The sequence below is a fragment of the Aethina tumida genome, chromosome 1 (genome assembly GCF_024364675.1).
Source record: "Aethina tumida isolate Nest 87 chromosome 1, icAetTumi1.1, whole genome shotgun sequence".
NCBI classification, from domain to species: domain Eukaryota; kingdom Metazoa; phylum Arthropoda; class Insecta; order Coleoptera; family Nitidulidae; genus Aethina; species Aethina tumida.
The window spans coordinates 60769597-60787834 of record NC_065435.1 but is presented as its reverse complement, the minus strand read 5'-3'; the positions used below and the strand labels follow the sequence as shown (position 1 = coordinate 60787834).

Here is an 18238-nt window from a genome sequence, read left to right as displayed (position 1 = left end):
ACATTATCTCTTTAATTTTAATAAATTATGTTCAGATTTCCAAAAATTAATTAATTAATCAGTTTTTTATTTGTTTCTTATACAGTGCTGTTTAAGCCATAATCTTATTGTTTATATCACTACTTGATATGTCTTAGTCATACATAATAATAATCTATCAGTTTCGGTGGTCTTCGAAGGAACTTGTCTCTTCCTGCTTAATTTAGAGAAGTTCTTTTTTGTTTTTAATGGAATCCTCTATTAAATACACCACTAGGAATTGTGACTTATCAAATTGTTCTTTTATCTTGATAACTTTAGGCCACATACATTTTCTACAGCACGTATCAAATAACAGAAACTCACACTTTTTACTACAACTACTTAATTATATATAATAATGTAATTCATCAGTTTCTGCAGTCTCCAAAGGATCTTTCGTAACTCTTCCTTCATAATTTGGAGAAGTTATTTCTATCACCACTAGGTATATGGAGAATAAAAAGTGAATTTAGTTTAACTCATTTAAAAAAAAAAACACTTTTTTGAAATCCAATAAATAACAAGTTCAAATATTTAATTAATTTAATTAATTATAATTTTTGTTTATTAATTAACCAATTTTCATATTGATATTAATTATTAAACATTTTGTGAAAATATGAGGAACTACATAAATGAAACGATAGAAATAATATGTTTATAATTTGGGAAATTACTATTATGTATATTAGATAATTTCTAAATATTTACTTAACTATTACATTTCAACATCAATATTAAAAAACATGTTCAGATTTTCAAAAATTTATTTCAGTACATTCTCTAATATTGTAAAATAATTAGATTTTTCAATATTTTTTATACTTATACTTTCTTCAGGACTTCATGGTATAACCTATTACTTCGATCACTGTATCTCTTGGAATCTCTTAATTCAAACATAATAAATTATAATTTGTCAGTTTCATCATTCTTCTTGTTACTCTTCCTGTATAATTTAAGGAAGCTCTTTTTTGTTTTTCAAGTTCATGTTACATCTTCTAAAATTTATTTCCACCAGGAATTTCGACAATTCCTTATTAACAAAATTAGACCAATCAATCTAAACGAGATGTTCAGAATTAGCAAAGTGGCTCCTAGTTAGTTACTTACCTGTAGTTAACTTATCCCATGTAAAAATAACACTAAATTTGAGTTTATTATTACATTAAATACACAATTTTATAACAATAAATTTATATTCTAATTCTCTTCAGTTATGTTCATATAATATATTGTTGGATTTGTTTTTCTATTCCACATAATAAACAATTGTATACATATCATTGATATATAAAATTATAATTATTAATAATTTTGTTGAAATGATAAATATACTCTAGAAAAAGAGTTCCATCCGTTCAGTCCAATAATTGTCCTTTTACTGTTTCAAATGTCATTTCGTTAACTGATGAAAACTTTCGGACAATCAGGGCATGACACCTTGGAGATATGCCATCGTTTGTCACTGTACGAATGTATGATTGATAGCCACGCTCTTTTAAGAACTCAATTCTGTCTAGAAGAATCGCGTTCTCGCACAGGCTTTGTATTGACGCCTGCAGTGCCGCCAACACTTTGACTGCAATACAATCGCCTTTGTGTTGCGACCATTTTTTTAGCAGTTTTCCTTTGAATTCGGAATCGCTGGTAAAAAAATATGACACGTCCTCACGCACTAATTTGTGACTGCACTGTAGGTTGTTCACGTAAGCTTTGAACCGTTCCTCTTCTGTTGCACCACTATTGGACATGGAAAGCCCAGATTTTCGTTTCAGCCGACGGACTTCGCATTTCTCTGAAAATATGAGTGAATTTAGCATAAACAAAATATCACAAGTGATACAATATCTGGAATTTTATAGTTGAATAATGGCCATTAATATTTGTTACACTTTTCCAAATTTGATTATTAAGTAATCAATGATTAATTTTATTAATATGTATGTATCAGTTAAAGAGTGATTTTGAAACTTGATAAGCTGAAAAGCTGTTTATTGTTACAATTAAACAACTAAAAAAATAAATACCCACCACATAAATTTGGAATTTTTAATGTAAAATATTACTCTAGAAAACATGATTTTCGCCTTCAACATCCACTGGAGAGAAAATTAAAAGTATTTTTTATGAACAAATATATCCACATAAGTGATGTAGTACCCTACATTTTTGTTACTGAATACAAAAGGACAAAATTAAGGCCTTAAATAACTCCGTCGAAGAAAAATAACTATTGAATATTATAACTATGTCATCTTTGATAGTCGTTCTCAAAAAGATTGTTACATCAATCTTGTATCAAGTCGAATGAAGATTTTTTGTTTAATTTTGTACAACCCTATTAAATAGAAACAAATCATAATAGAATTAAAATTATAACACATTCATTACACTCATTAAACTTAACCAATTATAAATTCATACATTATAATGTATTCTGAAACAATAAATTTGTGTTTCATCTCAATCAAGTAAAATTAAAATAAATTAGATTTCCAACATAATAAACACAAGCATTACGCAACTCGAGACCAGAGATTTGGAAATGTCATGTTATGTATTAATGTTAGATAAACAAGAATGAATATACAGAGCATTCGCTCAAATTGTTAACAAATGGCAGTCGTTTTTATTATGAGTACTAGGGGAAGATGTTATACTTCATAAAAATTATGTTTCTAACAAAACCGTGATCTTTCTAGATTATGATAATTATTTTTGTATCAGAGTTGTTCCATTTTTAAAGAACATAAATAGACTCTGTAGATTTTAAGAATTATCCATAGTTTTCGGTAATATTTTGCATTAAAAGTAAAACTCAGTAGTACTTTTCCAATTTAACTCAAATATTAATTAATTTTTAATTGAACTAAATATTAAATTATTAAAATCCGTTTATTAAGAATCTAGGAGGACACATAGAATATATTTATGTTTATATGTATTATTTACAAATATTAAGTTGGTAATTGATTTAATTTTTTTTTTCAACTTATTTTTGCATTACCTTAATTAGTTTTATAGTTTTCAAAATAATATTATTATAATATAAATTCAAGGATAACAATTCAATTGTTTAAAGACTTTTATATATATATAATATAAATTTGTATTTTGATATAAATTATTGTAGTGGCAACAATGGCCATAATGTCAAAAGTCTTTCAAAGTTAGAGCAGTAGAACTGCATGCCAAATATTTTAAGAAGGTATGTATTAACAATTCTTTTTAATTAATATATTGTATTATGTATATAGCAGCATATCGTATTTATTTCAATAGTACTAAGATTTATTAAATTTAATTTGTTATTCAGTATTTATACAGAACATTTTTAATACACTGATATACAAGCCAATTATATTAATTTTTTCAATTTCAAAATTTTCTTATTTATGCCTATAAGAATCATTTTGAAATATTGACACACTATAAGTGGGTCGGGTAAAAATACCCGTCTCGAGAACTGTTGATTGCTAGCTGGTCGGGTAATTTTTACATTTTTGAATGTACTTACTTTAAAAGCGGGGTGAGATAATTTTACTCTATTGGTTTACATACGGAACTGAAAGAATTATCTCTTATTTTTTGTTATAATTCAACAACTTAGTTTGGATCATTTTGCTACCCGCCTATAGTGTGTTAATAAAACTGGCAAAAACCAACGTTCATCACATTGCTAATCAATTCCCATAACATTATGTCATGCTATTAATACATTGACAAACAGTTGTACTTATTTGAAGAGTAAGAGAAATAATCATAGTAAATAAAAACAGGGATTCTCCAATAACTATAATCCTGTGTCAACCTATTGATGTGTACCTATGGGTGTAGTAGTTGTTACCAAATAATAGTACTGTACCACGCAATCAAATAAAATGGACAGCATTTTCATGAAAAATGGTAAATTGTTCTGTCGGAATCTAACCCAGTGTTATTTATGGATTTTCGATCTTTGCTGATAACATCGAATGCAGTCGTTAAAATTAAAAACGTTGATGTTATTTCGTTGTTTGTTTTTTATATTTTATAAAGAAGTGTTGAAATGTCTTTTACCTAGTTGCAGTTATATTTTAATCAATTTAATTTACTATACATGACAGATAACAGAGTAATCTGCCGATTTACTTAATGAGGTGCTAATTCTACAGAGTAAAATACTACTTCTCATTTATTTTCTAGATTCATAACAGCAGTATTGTGTGAATTATGGAGTCTAATACAAATTATCAACACGGGAGCATGTTTAAATTGAAGTACTTGGTGGCACTGGCCGGATTTATTTGCCTATTAATTTTGAATTACATTTGGTCTCAAGACATAGTACCGAATAAAACAGGGGACCACTTGAAGCGTGTAAAAAATTTATCAGATTGGAATAAAGTGTTCAACAGAAAAGGAGCTTTAAAGCCTGTCAAGTACATTTTGTACTGGACGAAAATGTTTGACAGAGACGATTGGTACCTGGGTGAAGGCGATATTTTCAAAAATTGTCCTGTAAGTAACTGTTTTATTACCCATAAGAAAAATATGATGGATGTAGATAAGTTTGATGCGATTCTTTTTCATGGAGCCGAATACAACAAAAGGAAAAATGGGGTTCCGACAAAAAGGAACGCAAAACAGATTTACGTTTATGGAAATATGGAAGCGCCTTCTAACACTATTATGCGGGACTCTTTCAATGACTTCTATAATTGGACCATGACATACAGGTAAATTATTGATTAATTTATTAATTAAATAATTAATTTATTTTTTCAAAAAAATATTACGAAATCTTGATCACTTGACCAAAGCCTAACAAAAAATTAATTTTTTTTTTTACTTAAAAAATAGTACCTACATTGATTCCAATGGCAGAAGAGAGATTATTTAAAACATCAAATTATATCCAATCAAGTCAGTTACGGAATCTTTATCGCACCGAAAAGTGTAAAAATTAATCGAAAGCGTCTTAAAACCAATTGAATAAATTGTTCACAGAACAAGTAATTGTATTTCAGAGGTGAAATGATTTTCACCTTTTAACCGCGTTCATAATTTAAGTTATTTGATCTTTGGAAACTTACGTTGTTGAGTTGTTCAGAAAATCACTTAACCTCTGAAAATGCAACGTTAATCCCAAAAGTAACCCGACAAGACAAAGACAACACAAAATGATTGTAAAATAATAGAAAGAAAATAATTTCAGGGATAATAGGAAGCAATTTGAAAACAGATGTGTGAATATTGTCTCGAATGTCGATGCTAAATGCGGATCTTTTAATAATCTATCCCAAAATAGTTTTGCCCGAAGATGGATCTTTGTTTTCTTTGAAGTCAATTATACGCTGCCAGTCTATTGGATGGACTCACGTTCTAACACTGATTTATTGCTTTCCCTCTTTTGAATATTCAAATATTTTAATGAGTATGCTACGATGAACTTTTTGACATCCACCAAAAACCATTTTGTTTATTTTTTTAACGATTTCTAGGGTGGTCGCCTCATTTGATACACCACTGCTACGACTGGTCACCACGCAACATTTTACATTTATTCCATTTTTCAAATTCTTTGAGACCGTTCACTTGATGGTTGATTAACATGAAATGAGTATTATTTCCCTCTTCTAACTTAATAATTTTCAATTAACTTCTGCCATTTTATTTATCATTTATGCAAGCCTGGTACTTTTGGAATTTACTTAATTATTTATTGCCGATTTATAAACCTTATACATTGTTTACTGGAGTCCTAACATAATTAAAACTGTGGTTTTCTTTAACGAGTATTTGTCATATATTAAATATAAATTATTTATAAAAAATCACCAGAAATTAACAAATACAATTATTTCGTAAATATAAAATATTTGTACTGAAAATTAATTAAATTATCTATGAATTATGATTGTTTATTATATTATTATATTAATTTTTACATACATTAAATATAAATTATTTACAAAAAAAATCACTAGAAATAAACAAATAAAATTATTTTATAAATTAAAATATTTGTAATATTAAAAATTAATTAAATTATGTTTATTATATTTAACTTATTTTATTATTATCATATATTTTTTGTACATATTAATATTTTGGGGAAGGTTAAAAATTAGATATTTAAAATAATACTTAGTGATTATGAGTTGATTTATAAACCTTCTCAATTAATTATTGGAGTCTCCTCGTAATGACAACGGAAACCTCAAAAATAGAACGATATGTGTGGTATTTGTTGTTTTAACCAATGTGATAATGAACTGTGATATTTCTATATCATACAAAGTGTGATCCACTAATACAGGTTTTTATCGGTATTTAAATTTATTTAAATTACTGCATAATTTATAGGCTTTGTATATATTTTCTGTTTTCAAAATTTATAATTTTTGCAATCCTTTTTCCTCATTAACTCTTTTGAATAATATTTATTGGTTAAGAAATACGCAGAGTAAGTAGTGGTAATACTCCCAATAAAATGTCCATACTCTATTTTGATTAGTACTTTTTCGTAATGAAAATATAATCAATAAAACTTTTCAATTATTAAAATATTGTATTAATTTTAATATATTTATTAATTTTTCTTATTTTCTTTTCTAGATTAGATTCAGACATCGTCCGTAGTTACGGTTATATTGTAAACAAGCCGACAAATTATATTCCTCCAAAGCCTGAAGAAATAAAAAGAAGACCCAAGAAGATTGCCTGGTTCGTATCGAATTTTAAAACCGCCAGTAAACGAGAACAATTATACCAACAACTTAATAAACTAATCCCGGTGCATGTCTACGTCAAATGTGGCATTCAACAATGTCCAAGACCCATTGAACACGTTTGTTACGATATGTTGGAAAAACAGTTTAAGTTTCATTTGTCCTTGGAAAACTCACTTTGCAAAGACTACGTAACCGAAAAATTGTATAAAATGCTTGGAAAAAATATCATTCCTATAGTTTATGGGGGTGCAAATTATACTAAACTTGCGCCCCCGCAATCGGTCATTAACGTTGAAGATTTTGATAGCATAGAAAACCTGGTGAAATACATAGAATATTTGGATAAAAATGTGGAAGAATATTTGAAATATTTTGAATGGAAAAAGTCTTGGCAAGTTAAGAATTCAAATCCAATATGCGAGCTTTGTAAAAAATTAAATGAACCGTTAGTTACCAAAAGTTACGCAGATATAAAAAAGTGGTGGCGTGGAGAAAATGGAAAATTGTGCAAAAATTTTCCTAACATATTGAATATCGTTTAATATTTGATGTCTAAATTACCAGTTTTTGTTTTTGTTTTGTCAGTTGGCGTAGTAAGATAATTTGCATTACATGAATTCTTATCTTCATAAAAATATTGTCATAAATTATGTACATAGGTGTAGTTAACACTGAAACAATGAAAGAGCAACGTATATTTCTAGTGCTGTTGATTTTCACTGTGTCGTTCTTGTTAACTTATTACATAAACTTAATTAATTACTTACGGACTTCTGGACATGGACATGAAAATAACGTTAAGTATATACTGTATTGGACTCAAATGTTTAGCAGAAAGGACTTCTACCTTGGATTTGGTAGGGACATTTTCCAAAATTGTTCAGTAAAAAATTGTTTCACGACTAACAACAGGACGCTTTTACCTGTTGAAAATTTTGATGCAATCCTTTTTCATGGGGTTGAATATAATATCGAAAAACATGGAAGACCACACAAGAGGAATAATCATCAGGTGTATGTTTACAGCAATAAAGAATCACCTGTGTACACGTGGATTCACAGTGAATTTAAGGACTTCTTCAATTGGACAATGACATATAGGTATTGAATACTGTTTCAAACTTTATTTGTTGTTAGTTTTCAATATTTCAGGAAAGATTCAGACATAATTCATAACTATGGAGGTTTTTTGAAAACGACAAGAAAATATACGTTACCCACGAAGAACGATGTAATTAACAGAACCAGAAAAATTGCTTGGTTTGTTTCGCGTTGCGACGCGCAAAGTAAAAGACAAAAACTAGTTACAGAAATGCAAAAATATATGGAAATTGACATATTTGGTAAATGTGGCAATCTGAGTTGTCCTCGAAGTAAAAGTGACGACTGTTATAAACTATTAGACAAAGACTATAAGTTTTATCTGTCATTTGAAAATTCATATTGTAAAGAATACACAACAGAAAAACTGTTCAACATATTAGAAAGAAATATTGTGCCTATAGTATACGGACATAACAATTACTTAGAGATCGCACCACCGCGTTCTGTAATTGATGTGTGTGATTATAAAAATGTGTCGTCTCTGATGCAGTATTTGAAATACCTGGATGAAAATGTTGAGGAATATTTGAAGTACTTTGAGTGGAAGAAAAATTTTGAAGTGCAGAAACCGTCTCCCCTGTGTGAATTGTGCAAAAAATTAAACGAACCCTCAGTCCAAAAAGTGTATGGTAATATCAACGAATGGTGGAGGGGTGTCAAAAATAATATGTGTGAACAATTGCCTGAAATAGTACGCTCATTGTAACTATTCATTAGATACTATCAAAAAAAAAAAACATTTAAAAAATCGTCATTAAACTTATTTATATTTATCTTTTATAATGAAACAATTTATTAGTAATGCAATGAAATAAAAATTTTACTCTAAATATTTAGATGTTTTTATCTTGCTTGACCTGTAGAGCATACAGAATACATTAAGGATTCCTTATTTTACTAATTTGTTAGTTTATTCCATACTACCTTAATAGTTTGTTCGTATGTTTTATTGAAAAACAAAACTCAAATGATGGACGTGGTTGAAAATCATCCAAAACTGAATAAATTTTCATTGGCTCTACTCAGGTCCTTTTTTTTTGAACGAAACGAAATGTACTTTTGGACGTTGTACTTTGATAACTTTTCTAATGAAATAGCACAATCATTTTTGATGTCAGTTCATTTCATTTTACTTATTTAATTTCACTTTTTCAACAACAAGTAATTCATATTATGTTTCTAATTGTTAGTTTATTTAAATACAAACATTTCAACCCCTGGTAGACCAGGCCAAAATGATAAACTAGAAAACGCAAAATTTACACAATTTTAATGTTCACGCACATGAATTATCCTAATAAAAAGAAATAGGAAATTCTAAAATTGACATTTGTGAGTTATCTAAAAGTGGACAGAAAATAGTTCAATTCATAACTGTATCTATTAAATTTAAATAAAGTTCGAAAAATTTGTTTAAAAATGTTTTGAATTTTTTTTAATACTGTTATTAATTCAGCTGTCTAAAAACAAATTAGTTAATGTGATAATAGATTAAGAAACACTATTTCGGGTTAGATAAATGTTAATGAAAAAATTTTAGTGATCCTCAAATCGTATCATTTAATTTTTCCTAGAAAATCTAGACATAAAAAACGATGACAAGGTGAAAAATTGCACCAAGTCATAGCTGAAGTAGAAATAGCCACTTATACGACTACTACCTACAAAACTTGAAACCTTTGATCAATCTTAAAAGGGCTTCTTTTTAATAAATTAAATTAAAATTCATCTCACTTGAAAATTTAATTAAAAGTACAAATAGAAATACACAAATTACCATTAAGACAAAATTAAATTATAATTTGTGCTAAGAAGAGAGACAGATTCTTCTAAAATTTGCACACTAGTATTTTGAATCCACTGTAAAAAAGTTCATTTTAACGTACCAATGTTGGTTAATAATCGTTTGTGCTGCACTTTTTCGCAACAGTATCGTTTGTGGTTATTTACTATGAAAATGTGATTCCTGAAAAGTACACGAATAGAGAATCTCCTATCAATAATGTTGACGTTGACAACTTTAAAAACTTATTTAATTGGATGATGACGTACAGATATTATAAAAGTGAAACAAATTGTAGGTTTTGGATATTTCAGGAGAGATTCTGAGCTAATATTTAATTATAATGGTTTTATTAAAATGTCAAATATATATATATATATATATATATATATATATATATACGATACCTACGGCTGATGATATAACTAAAAACAAAAAAACAAAAAAATTGCTTGGTTTGTCACATTACAATATACAAAGTAAAAGAGACGATCTAGCAAAGTAAATGCATATTCGGGAGATACAATAAAATAGACAAGGACTACAAATTTTATCTGTCATTTGAAAATTCGATCTGTAAGTGAGTAAGAGAAGTTATACAATATATTGGCAAAAAATATTATACCTATAGTATACGGAAATAACAATTATTCAGAAGTTGCAACGCTGCACTCGGAATCTTAAGAAGAAATAGTTTATTCATGGAAAGTATGAAACTGCGACAATTGTTTCTGCTGCTGCTTTTTATGACAGTACCATTTGTAATAATTTATTATGTAAATTTATGTAATTACTTTCGGGTTTCTGAATTGAAAGTATATAAAAATGAAAGTAAAGTGAAACACATACTTTTTTGGACCAAAGCTTGGGATAATGAAGACTTTTACCTTGGACTGGGAAGTGAGCCTTTTAAACGTTGCCCCATTAACAATTGCTTTACAACAAGCGACAAGAAATTTATGCCAGTGGAAGACTTTGATGCAGTCCTTTTTCATGGGGCCGAATATACTCTTGAAAAATATGGAAAACCACAAAAAAGGAAACATAATCAGGTTTACGTTTCTACGAATAGAGAATCTCCTATCAATACTGTTGACGACGATTTTAAGAACTTCTTTAATTGGACGATGACATACAGGTAAGATGAATAATATTTTAATGTGAAACAAATTATATGTATTTATTAATATTTCAGGAGAGATTCTGATATAATATATAGCTATGGAAGTTTTATTAAAATGTCAAATACTTATAGGATGCCTAAGGCGGATGATGTAACTCAAAAATCCAAAAAAATTGCTTGGTTTGTGTCACATTGCAATGTACAAAGTAAAAGAGACGATCTAGCAAAGGAAATGCAAAAATACATGGAAATAGACATATTCGGGAGTTGTGGCAATTTAATTTGTCCAAAAGAATTAAGTGAAGAGTGCTACAATAAAATAGACAAGGAATACAAATTTTATCTGTCATTTGAAAATTCCTTCTGTAAGGATTATGTAACAGAGAAGTTATACAATATATTGGCAAAAAATATTATACCCATAGTATATGGAAATAACAATTATTCAGAAGTCGCACCGCCGCACTCGGTAATTGATGTGAGAAACTTCAAAAACGTATCATCTCTGATGGAGTATGTGAAATATTTGGATGAAAATGTTGATGAATACTTAAAGTACTTTGAATGGAAAAAGAGTTTTATATTGAACAGGCAATCTCCCGTGTGTGAATTGTGTAAGAAACTGAACGAACCAATAAATCAGAAAGTATATAGTGATTTGAAATTGTGGTGGCATGGTGATAAAAATAATAAAATCTGTGAACAATTACCAGAAATAGTACGATTTTTGAAAAATTAGTTTGTTGAAATGTAATAGTTATTAATAAAATAATAAAAGAAAGTGAAACAACACAGACCTCCAAGTATATTACTATCACAGTTTTATATGAATTAAACTTTTGCAAACTACACATTTTAATTACGCAACTTTACGTAAATTATGTTTTATTGTATGTTTCAATTTCCTTTTTAATGAAGTAGTAATCATTTTGATTGGTTTAGACGCCACTTTGTTAATTTACTTTTTTCAAGAACATAAACATTTCAATTCCTGATATACCAGGATCAGATACACAATAAATATATCTTATTTTTAGCGAAATATTATCAAAGATAAAATGTACACAGTCTACCTCAAAAATTAGGTGGTAACCTCAGACAAGCGTAATGGGTAAACAAATCGTAATTTTTATTTAATATCATTCGAAGTACACTCCTTCCTTATTTATATATCGTTGGAATTGTCTGCAAAACGATTCAAAACAAAGTTGGAAGTCATTCTTTGGGACCCCTGTCACTGAACTTTGGATCTCTTCTATGAACTCGTAATTCTTCCTATTCATGACCAATTTTAGTTTAGAGAATAGCCAGAAGTATGCTGTTGTTAAATCTTTGAAATATGGCGGATGTTCCAACAACACTCTTTTTGGCCAAAAACTTCTTCACTATTCTGCCCTTGTCATACAATCCTCGTCCCGATATTCTGGTTTAACACGAGTAATTCTTTTCAGCCATGGGTCCATATAATAATGATTCATGACAGTTTGACCTTAAGAGGTGAATTCGATTTTAGAATTCTAGATTTTCGATGAGGAAGTAACAAAAGTTGATTTCGGGGAAATGGAATTGTGAAAAAGTCATAAACACTAGAAATTTAGTGAGTGATTAAATGTTTATTTATCTATTTAGTTCAGTTTTCATATTCTGGGTGACCCTCAGCTGATGAAATTTATAGCATCAGTCAACTTAAATATGCTCAATCATACTCAATATTATCTCAATCTAGCTCATCGTTAATTCTGTACTGATATGATAAGCTGAAAAACACAAAATTTCTACTATTTATGTAGATAAATAACCAACGTATTGAAAAAAAAAATAGTTTAATACAAAAGTATCTAATTTATGTTAATTATTTTTTTTATTTGTTTATAATAAAACAAATAATTTCTCTTAGTTATCACATTTGATTAGATAAGCTTTATTCATCGAAAGTATGAAGAAACTGCGACACTTGTTTCTGTTGCTGCTTTTTGTTACAGTGTTGTTTGTAGTTATTTATTATGTAAATTTATATAATTTCTTCCCGGTTTTTGTATTAAAAGAAGATGAAAATGAAAGTAAAGTGATCATTCGTATTCATCAACACAATGTCAAATCACTATATACTTTTTGATTTATTGGTTCGTTCAATTTCTTGCACAATTCACATATGGCGGATTGTTGCTTCAAAATATAATTCCTTTTCCATTCAAAGTACTTTAAGCATTCATTAACATTTTCATCCAAATATTTTACATACTCCATCAGAGATGATACATTTTTGAATTTTCTTACATCAATTACCGAGTGCGGCGGTGCGACTTTTGAATAATTATTATTTCCATATACTATGGGTATAATATTTTTTGCCAATATATTGTATCTTCTCTGTTACATACTCCTTACAGAAAGTATTTTCAAATGACATAAAATTTGTAGTCCTTGTCTATTTTATTGTAGCACTCTTTACTTAGTTCTTTTGGACAAGTTAAATTGCCACAACTACCGAATATGTGACCCAAACCAAGCAATTTTTTTTGGATTTTTTAGTTATATCATCCGCCTTAGACATTTTAATAAAACCTCCATATCTATATATTATACCAGAATCTCTCCTGAAATATTAATAAATACATATAATTTGTTTCACATAAAATATTATTCATCTTACATGTATGTATTCAACGTTGGTGATAAAAATAGTGAATTCTGTGAACAATTACCTGAAATAGTGCGATCTTTGAAAAAGTTAATGAGATTATCGACATGTTCTTGTGGTATCACACCCCAGGCGAACTGAAACTGAAACTGAAATTCGTATCGCCCCATCATATCCAACACATGTTCGATTGGGGAAATGTCTGAAGATACTAAGGCTAAGGCAGTAAATTCACATGAGGGGTTTCTAGAAAGTTTAATGTATTCCTGGCAATATGTAAACGGGTATTATCTTACTGAAAAATTAGTCCGAGATCTCTTCTTATGTAGGGAAGAAAATAAGGCTGCACATATTGCTGGGATGTCATATTGCCATTAATGGAAACTAAAAGTGACCTGATACCATAAGCAATAGCAGTGTTGACGTTCCATACACCAGTCACTATGTTGGCATCTATGGATTGCTGTTAGAGGTAAGACTAAAAAAAGGGCGATAACTCCGTAGGCCAAAAATGGTTTTTAGTTTACATACATTTTCACACATTTGTAAATTATTCGTTTTTTTTTAAATAAACTTTTGTTAGCAGCTTTTTTATTTGTTTCAATACTCAATTTTGTGTATTCATATTCAAGCTAAATTAAGATCGAAATTTAAAATAAAATTATCGTATACATTTAAATTATCGCTAGACATTGCGGTGGTGTGTATCTTAATACGTTCTAGGTGTTTTTTTACAGAGAATATATTTCAGTTTTATCTCCCATGGGTGACTTTGCTTACCATTATCGTTAAAACTTTATATTGTTCTGTTTATGTATTTTTGAAAACGTTTCAAGGAACATTCGTCCAAAAGAAATTTTTTGCTGTTCATGTGCCTGAAACGGTCACAGAAATTCTTTAAAAATTCATTCTTTTTACAGTGTCAAATTCACAATTAGTTTTTATCAGATCTATTATGAATCAACATGCGAGTAATCGAGTGAATAATACATAAATTGTATGAAATAAACCATAAAAATTTGATGAATACTATAACTATATCTTACTACATACTACTACATCTCCTATTTCAGGATGTGCAAATCACCTACCTTCTACAGCAAGTTTTTGAAGAATTGCGCGGTAAAGCATATCTCGAGATTGTTGATTTAACTCTTCCTGCGTCATTTTGTTGTATGCCGTGGCAGTTTGCTGACAGGCTAATCTTAAAAACGGTGTCCTGATAAAACTTGCTGCATTGAATTCATTAAATAGCTCTTTTAGAATATTACTAGCGGGGAAATGTTCGAAATATTCGAGATTATTTTTCTTCTGTTTAAGTTTCAGTCTGTGGTAACAGCAAGGCATTATAATAAGAGAATTTACCCTGTCCAACTTAGAGAAAAGATCCAGGACAGTAATACTGAGATCAGCACATGCATGTAATCCGACCATGCAGACATTGGATGCCGCCTCCCCAAAATTTTCTCTGATGGAATTATCTAACGTTGCTAAACTAGATTCACTGATGTAATGTTCTCGGAAAATTACATCATTTTTGGACATTTTATGGAATTTCTCTTGATTTTTATACGCCAGATGTATATATTTAGTTGAACAATCAATTCCTAAAACTTTATATTGGTATTTTTCGTTCAACAAATGAGACAGATAGCCTAATCCGCATCCAACATCCAAAATACATTTCGTAAAATTTTGTTCCTGGCATATATTGTGAATTAGTGGTGCGAAATGTAGAATTTCATGAATTTTCTTTTTGCTTAGGCTGCAATTATGCACAAAATTGTAATCACATTCTTTTGAAATACTACTGATATGTGTGGGTTGCAGAGACTGTATCTGTTTCAACAGCAGAAGGAGAGAATTAGGAACTTTATGCTGAAATATTTAATTATATACTGAGCTATTCTGAAAGAAAAATTTGAATAAATTCCTACCTTAAATTTGCTGTCTACAATATGTTTAATATCAGAGGGAAATTTTGAGAAATGTTGTTGCCAGTCTATTGGGATGTGTTTTAAAACGTCTTGCGCCAATATATGTGTATTGGGAAAGTTGTAAATCCATTGATGTACTTGAAGAAATGCCAAAACATCTTTAAAGTATTGTGTTGAGGATGAGTAGGTTGGAGGAAGAGACATCGCTGTAAAATTATAAGAAAACTTTAATTATTATTTTATTATTTTTATTAAATTGTTAATTAATATAAAAGCTATATAAATTACAGTGAAGTTTTTAAAATGTCATTGATAAGTCATACTAATAAATTCTGCGTAGTCACATCTACATTAACAATAATCCATTTATTCAGGTGTATTTGTTTTTAAAATTCTTTTTTACACCAAAACTATATCTTTTAAAATGGTATATCAAAAAACAATTTATTACTATTTTTTTAATATTATTAATAAATTAGTATCATCATAACCAATTTAAATGTAGTAAATATGTGGTCAGAGAAATAGCAGAAAACTTCAAATTGAACATTTTGTAAATACATTTCATAGAAAGATCAAATTCAAATTTTATCCAGTTAGTAGTATACAAAATATATTCCAACCTCCTATACGTTTTTTGTCACGCAGAAAGAAATATTCTACTCCAAAAGGCAAATAATAATTAATATGAATCATCAAAGTTTAAATAAATATTGCTAATATCTCTAAAAACTTCAGATGTTAAAAAATGGTTTACAATACTCATTGGCAAAAGAAACAACATACTCCAATGAAAATACAATAACATCCTAACAAAAAAAAAAACATTTTTTTATTGATAGACTCTGTAAACGATATCCTTTCTTGTCCTCTAAGTAAATAAAAAATGAATTATTGGGTCATACAATATTAGTGAGCCTAGTAGAATAGGCGTCGACTGAATGAACAAAACTTCCAAGGATATATTTCAATAAAGAAACCATTGGTACCAAAAAGGAATATTCGAATAAGACTAAACGTTTGCACAAAAATGTATGGATTATACTCCAGAATTTTGGAGTATTGAACTGTACTTTGGAGTGATGAAACTATGTTTAATACAATAAGGTCAGATGGTAAAAAATACGTTCATCGTACTTCTTTGGAGGATTTTGGATCCCAGATACACTATAAAAATTTGGAAATATGGTATAGGACTATTACAAAAAATTATTAGTAAAATGGACCGTTTCATGTATAGAGACATCATGAGATATGTAACGGAACTATTTACTAATAATAAATTTACCAGTTACGTGGATTTTTATGCATGATACGTAGTATGCATCCAAAGTAGATTAAAAAATAATCATTTTAAGAAACGGCCTGTAGTCTCTATTAAAATACAAAAAATCATCAAATTTAGATGAATTGTGAATTATTAATTAAGGATTAATAAGAGTCATTAAGTTTAATTTGTAACCACCATCGACGATGCATAAATAAATCTATCCCTCACCGTTTATAAGTTGCATAAATTATGTAACAATATACACTGCTCCAAATTAACACACCACCTATAATTTTATAAATAAATTTTTCTATATGAGTGAATAGTACTTCGTGTTAACTTTGAAACACCCTCTTATATGACTTTTAAAAAGTGTGTAAACGTTTTTACAAGATGTTCAATTTTCTTGTTATTTGAAGTACACAGATTTTGATAAATTAGTACAATAAATTAAACTATCGCTACGCGCCGTTTCTTTGTCATTTTCGATAATTGTCAATATGCAACGGTAATCTAGAAATAGATTGGAAGACGGATGGAGTTACCGCAGAATAGCCGAAAGGTTTGGTGTATCCCTTACATTCATTTCCTCCATGTTAAAACAGTACATGAAGATTGGTGACCATGAGGAGACCAAGTCAGGGTAGTTAGTGTTAAACTTCTGCTCAAGATCATTTTTTGGGACTTTCAACTTTGAGACAACGGTTTGTGTCTACAAGAAGTTTCGACAACGACTTAGGGAAGAAAATTGCAACCCCGTGTTGCTACTCGAGGTCGCAGCCTAACGGTCGATCATCGGAGACACCGGCTAAATTTTACTTTACAGTTGGGTAGAAATGGATTGGCGAGTATTTAAATACCACTTCCTTTGGTGTGGGGCAGCATTTCTTTAACAGCCCGTACCGACTTGGTGGTAATAAATAATGGGAATCTTAATGCTGAGCATTACATTTTGAACATTTTAGGAGAACATATCGTCCAACATGTCCCTTTTGTAGGTCCAAATTTTTTACTAATGCAGAATAATGCGCGACCACATACAATCCATGTTGTTCGAAATCTTGCTGAATTTGGGATTAATGCTATGGAATAGCCAGCTCGCAGTCCAGATCTTAACCCAGTAGAACATATCTGAGACATTCTTAAGAGACGTTTAAGCGACCATGCTAAACATCTGAATATCTTAGAGAATGTGGAACTCGTGGTAATGAGGTGAAAATATCTCAAATTTTTATTTTTTACACATATCAAATTTTGTTAATTTTTCATTTTTTAGAAAAACAATATTTCTTAATATTTTTTGTAACAATTATAAGTAAAAACCAATATACAAAGAATGTATACGTTTATTTTTCCAGTTTTCAGAAAATATTAATAATAATCAGTTATTATTGGTATGATGCGTTAATTTCTTGGAGCAAAGTATATTTTTTAAATGTGTGCTATTTGTGTGACCAGCCATTTATTTTAATTTTAGTAGAAATTATTTTGATTTAACTATAAAATGAATAATCGTAGAAAAAATATAGTGTAAATATTTTAAACAAAATATTTTGTTTACGTTTAATTAGAGATGTGCCTTTCCTAATTAACATTAGGATAGTAATGTGTGATATTTCTGTAGCCACCAATATATGAAC

The 18238-nt window shown here is 29.0% G+C and overlaps 2 protein-coding genes across 5 annotated transcripts in view; both read left to right on the top strand.

The window, feature by feature from the left end:
- The window catches only part of LOC109598052 (alpha-(1,3)-fucosyltransferase C-like), a 265775-nt gene extending 257099 nt beyond the window's left edge, over positions 1 to 8676 (top strand). For 2 of the 4 annotated variants that reach the window (XM_049961456.1, XM_020013842.2), the window contains exons 2-3: positions 7305 to 7841; positions 7893 to 8676. In XM_049961456.1, the coding sequence (XP_049817413.1) occupies positions 7390 to 7841; positions 7893 to 8550 (1110 nt within the window). In that variant the 5' untranslated portion in view covers positions 7305 to 7389 and the 3' untranslated portion in view covers positions 8551 to 8676. Of the gene's footprint in view, positions 1 to 3205; positions 3233 to 4209; positions 4743 to 6624 lie in introns of those variants that run through there. The other 2 variants (XR_007547041.1, XM_049961455.1) reach the window with 2 other exon arrangements.
- Positions 8677 to 10066: 1390 nt separating this feature from the next.
- On the top strand, positions 10067 to 11505 carry LOC126264281 (alpha-(1,3)-fucosyltransferase C-like). The gene is made up of 2 exons (XM_049961457.1): positions 10067 to 10765; positions 10823 to 11505. Exons 1-2 carry the CDS (start codon positions 10329 to 10331, stop codon positions 11487 to 11489), a joined length of 1104 nt encoding a protein of 367 aa, XP_049817414.1. The 5' UTR covers positions 10067 to 10328; the 3' UTR covers positions 11490 to 11505.
- Positions 11506 to 18238: the final 6733 nt, after the last annotated feature.

What these genes read in the sequence shown, in the direction of transcription:
- LOC126264281 (XM_049961457.1), top strand. Translation starts at nt 10,329, where the DNA reads ATGGAAAGTATGAAACTGCGACAATTGTTTCTGCTGCTGCTTTTTATG. An exon ending in AATTGGACGATGACATACAG is followed by an intron (nt 10,766 to 10,822) that starts GTAAGATGAATA and finishes TTAATATTTCAG; the next exon opens with GAGAGATTCTGATATAATAT.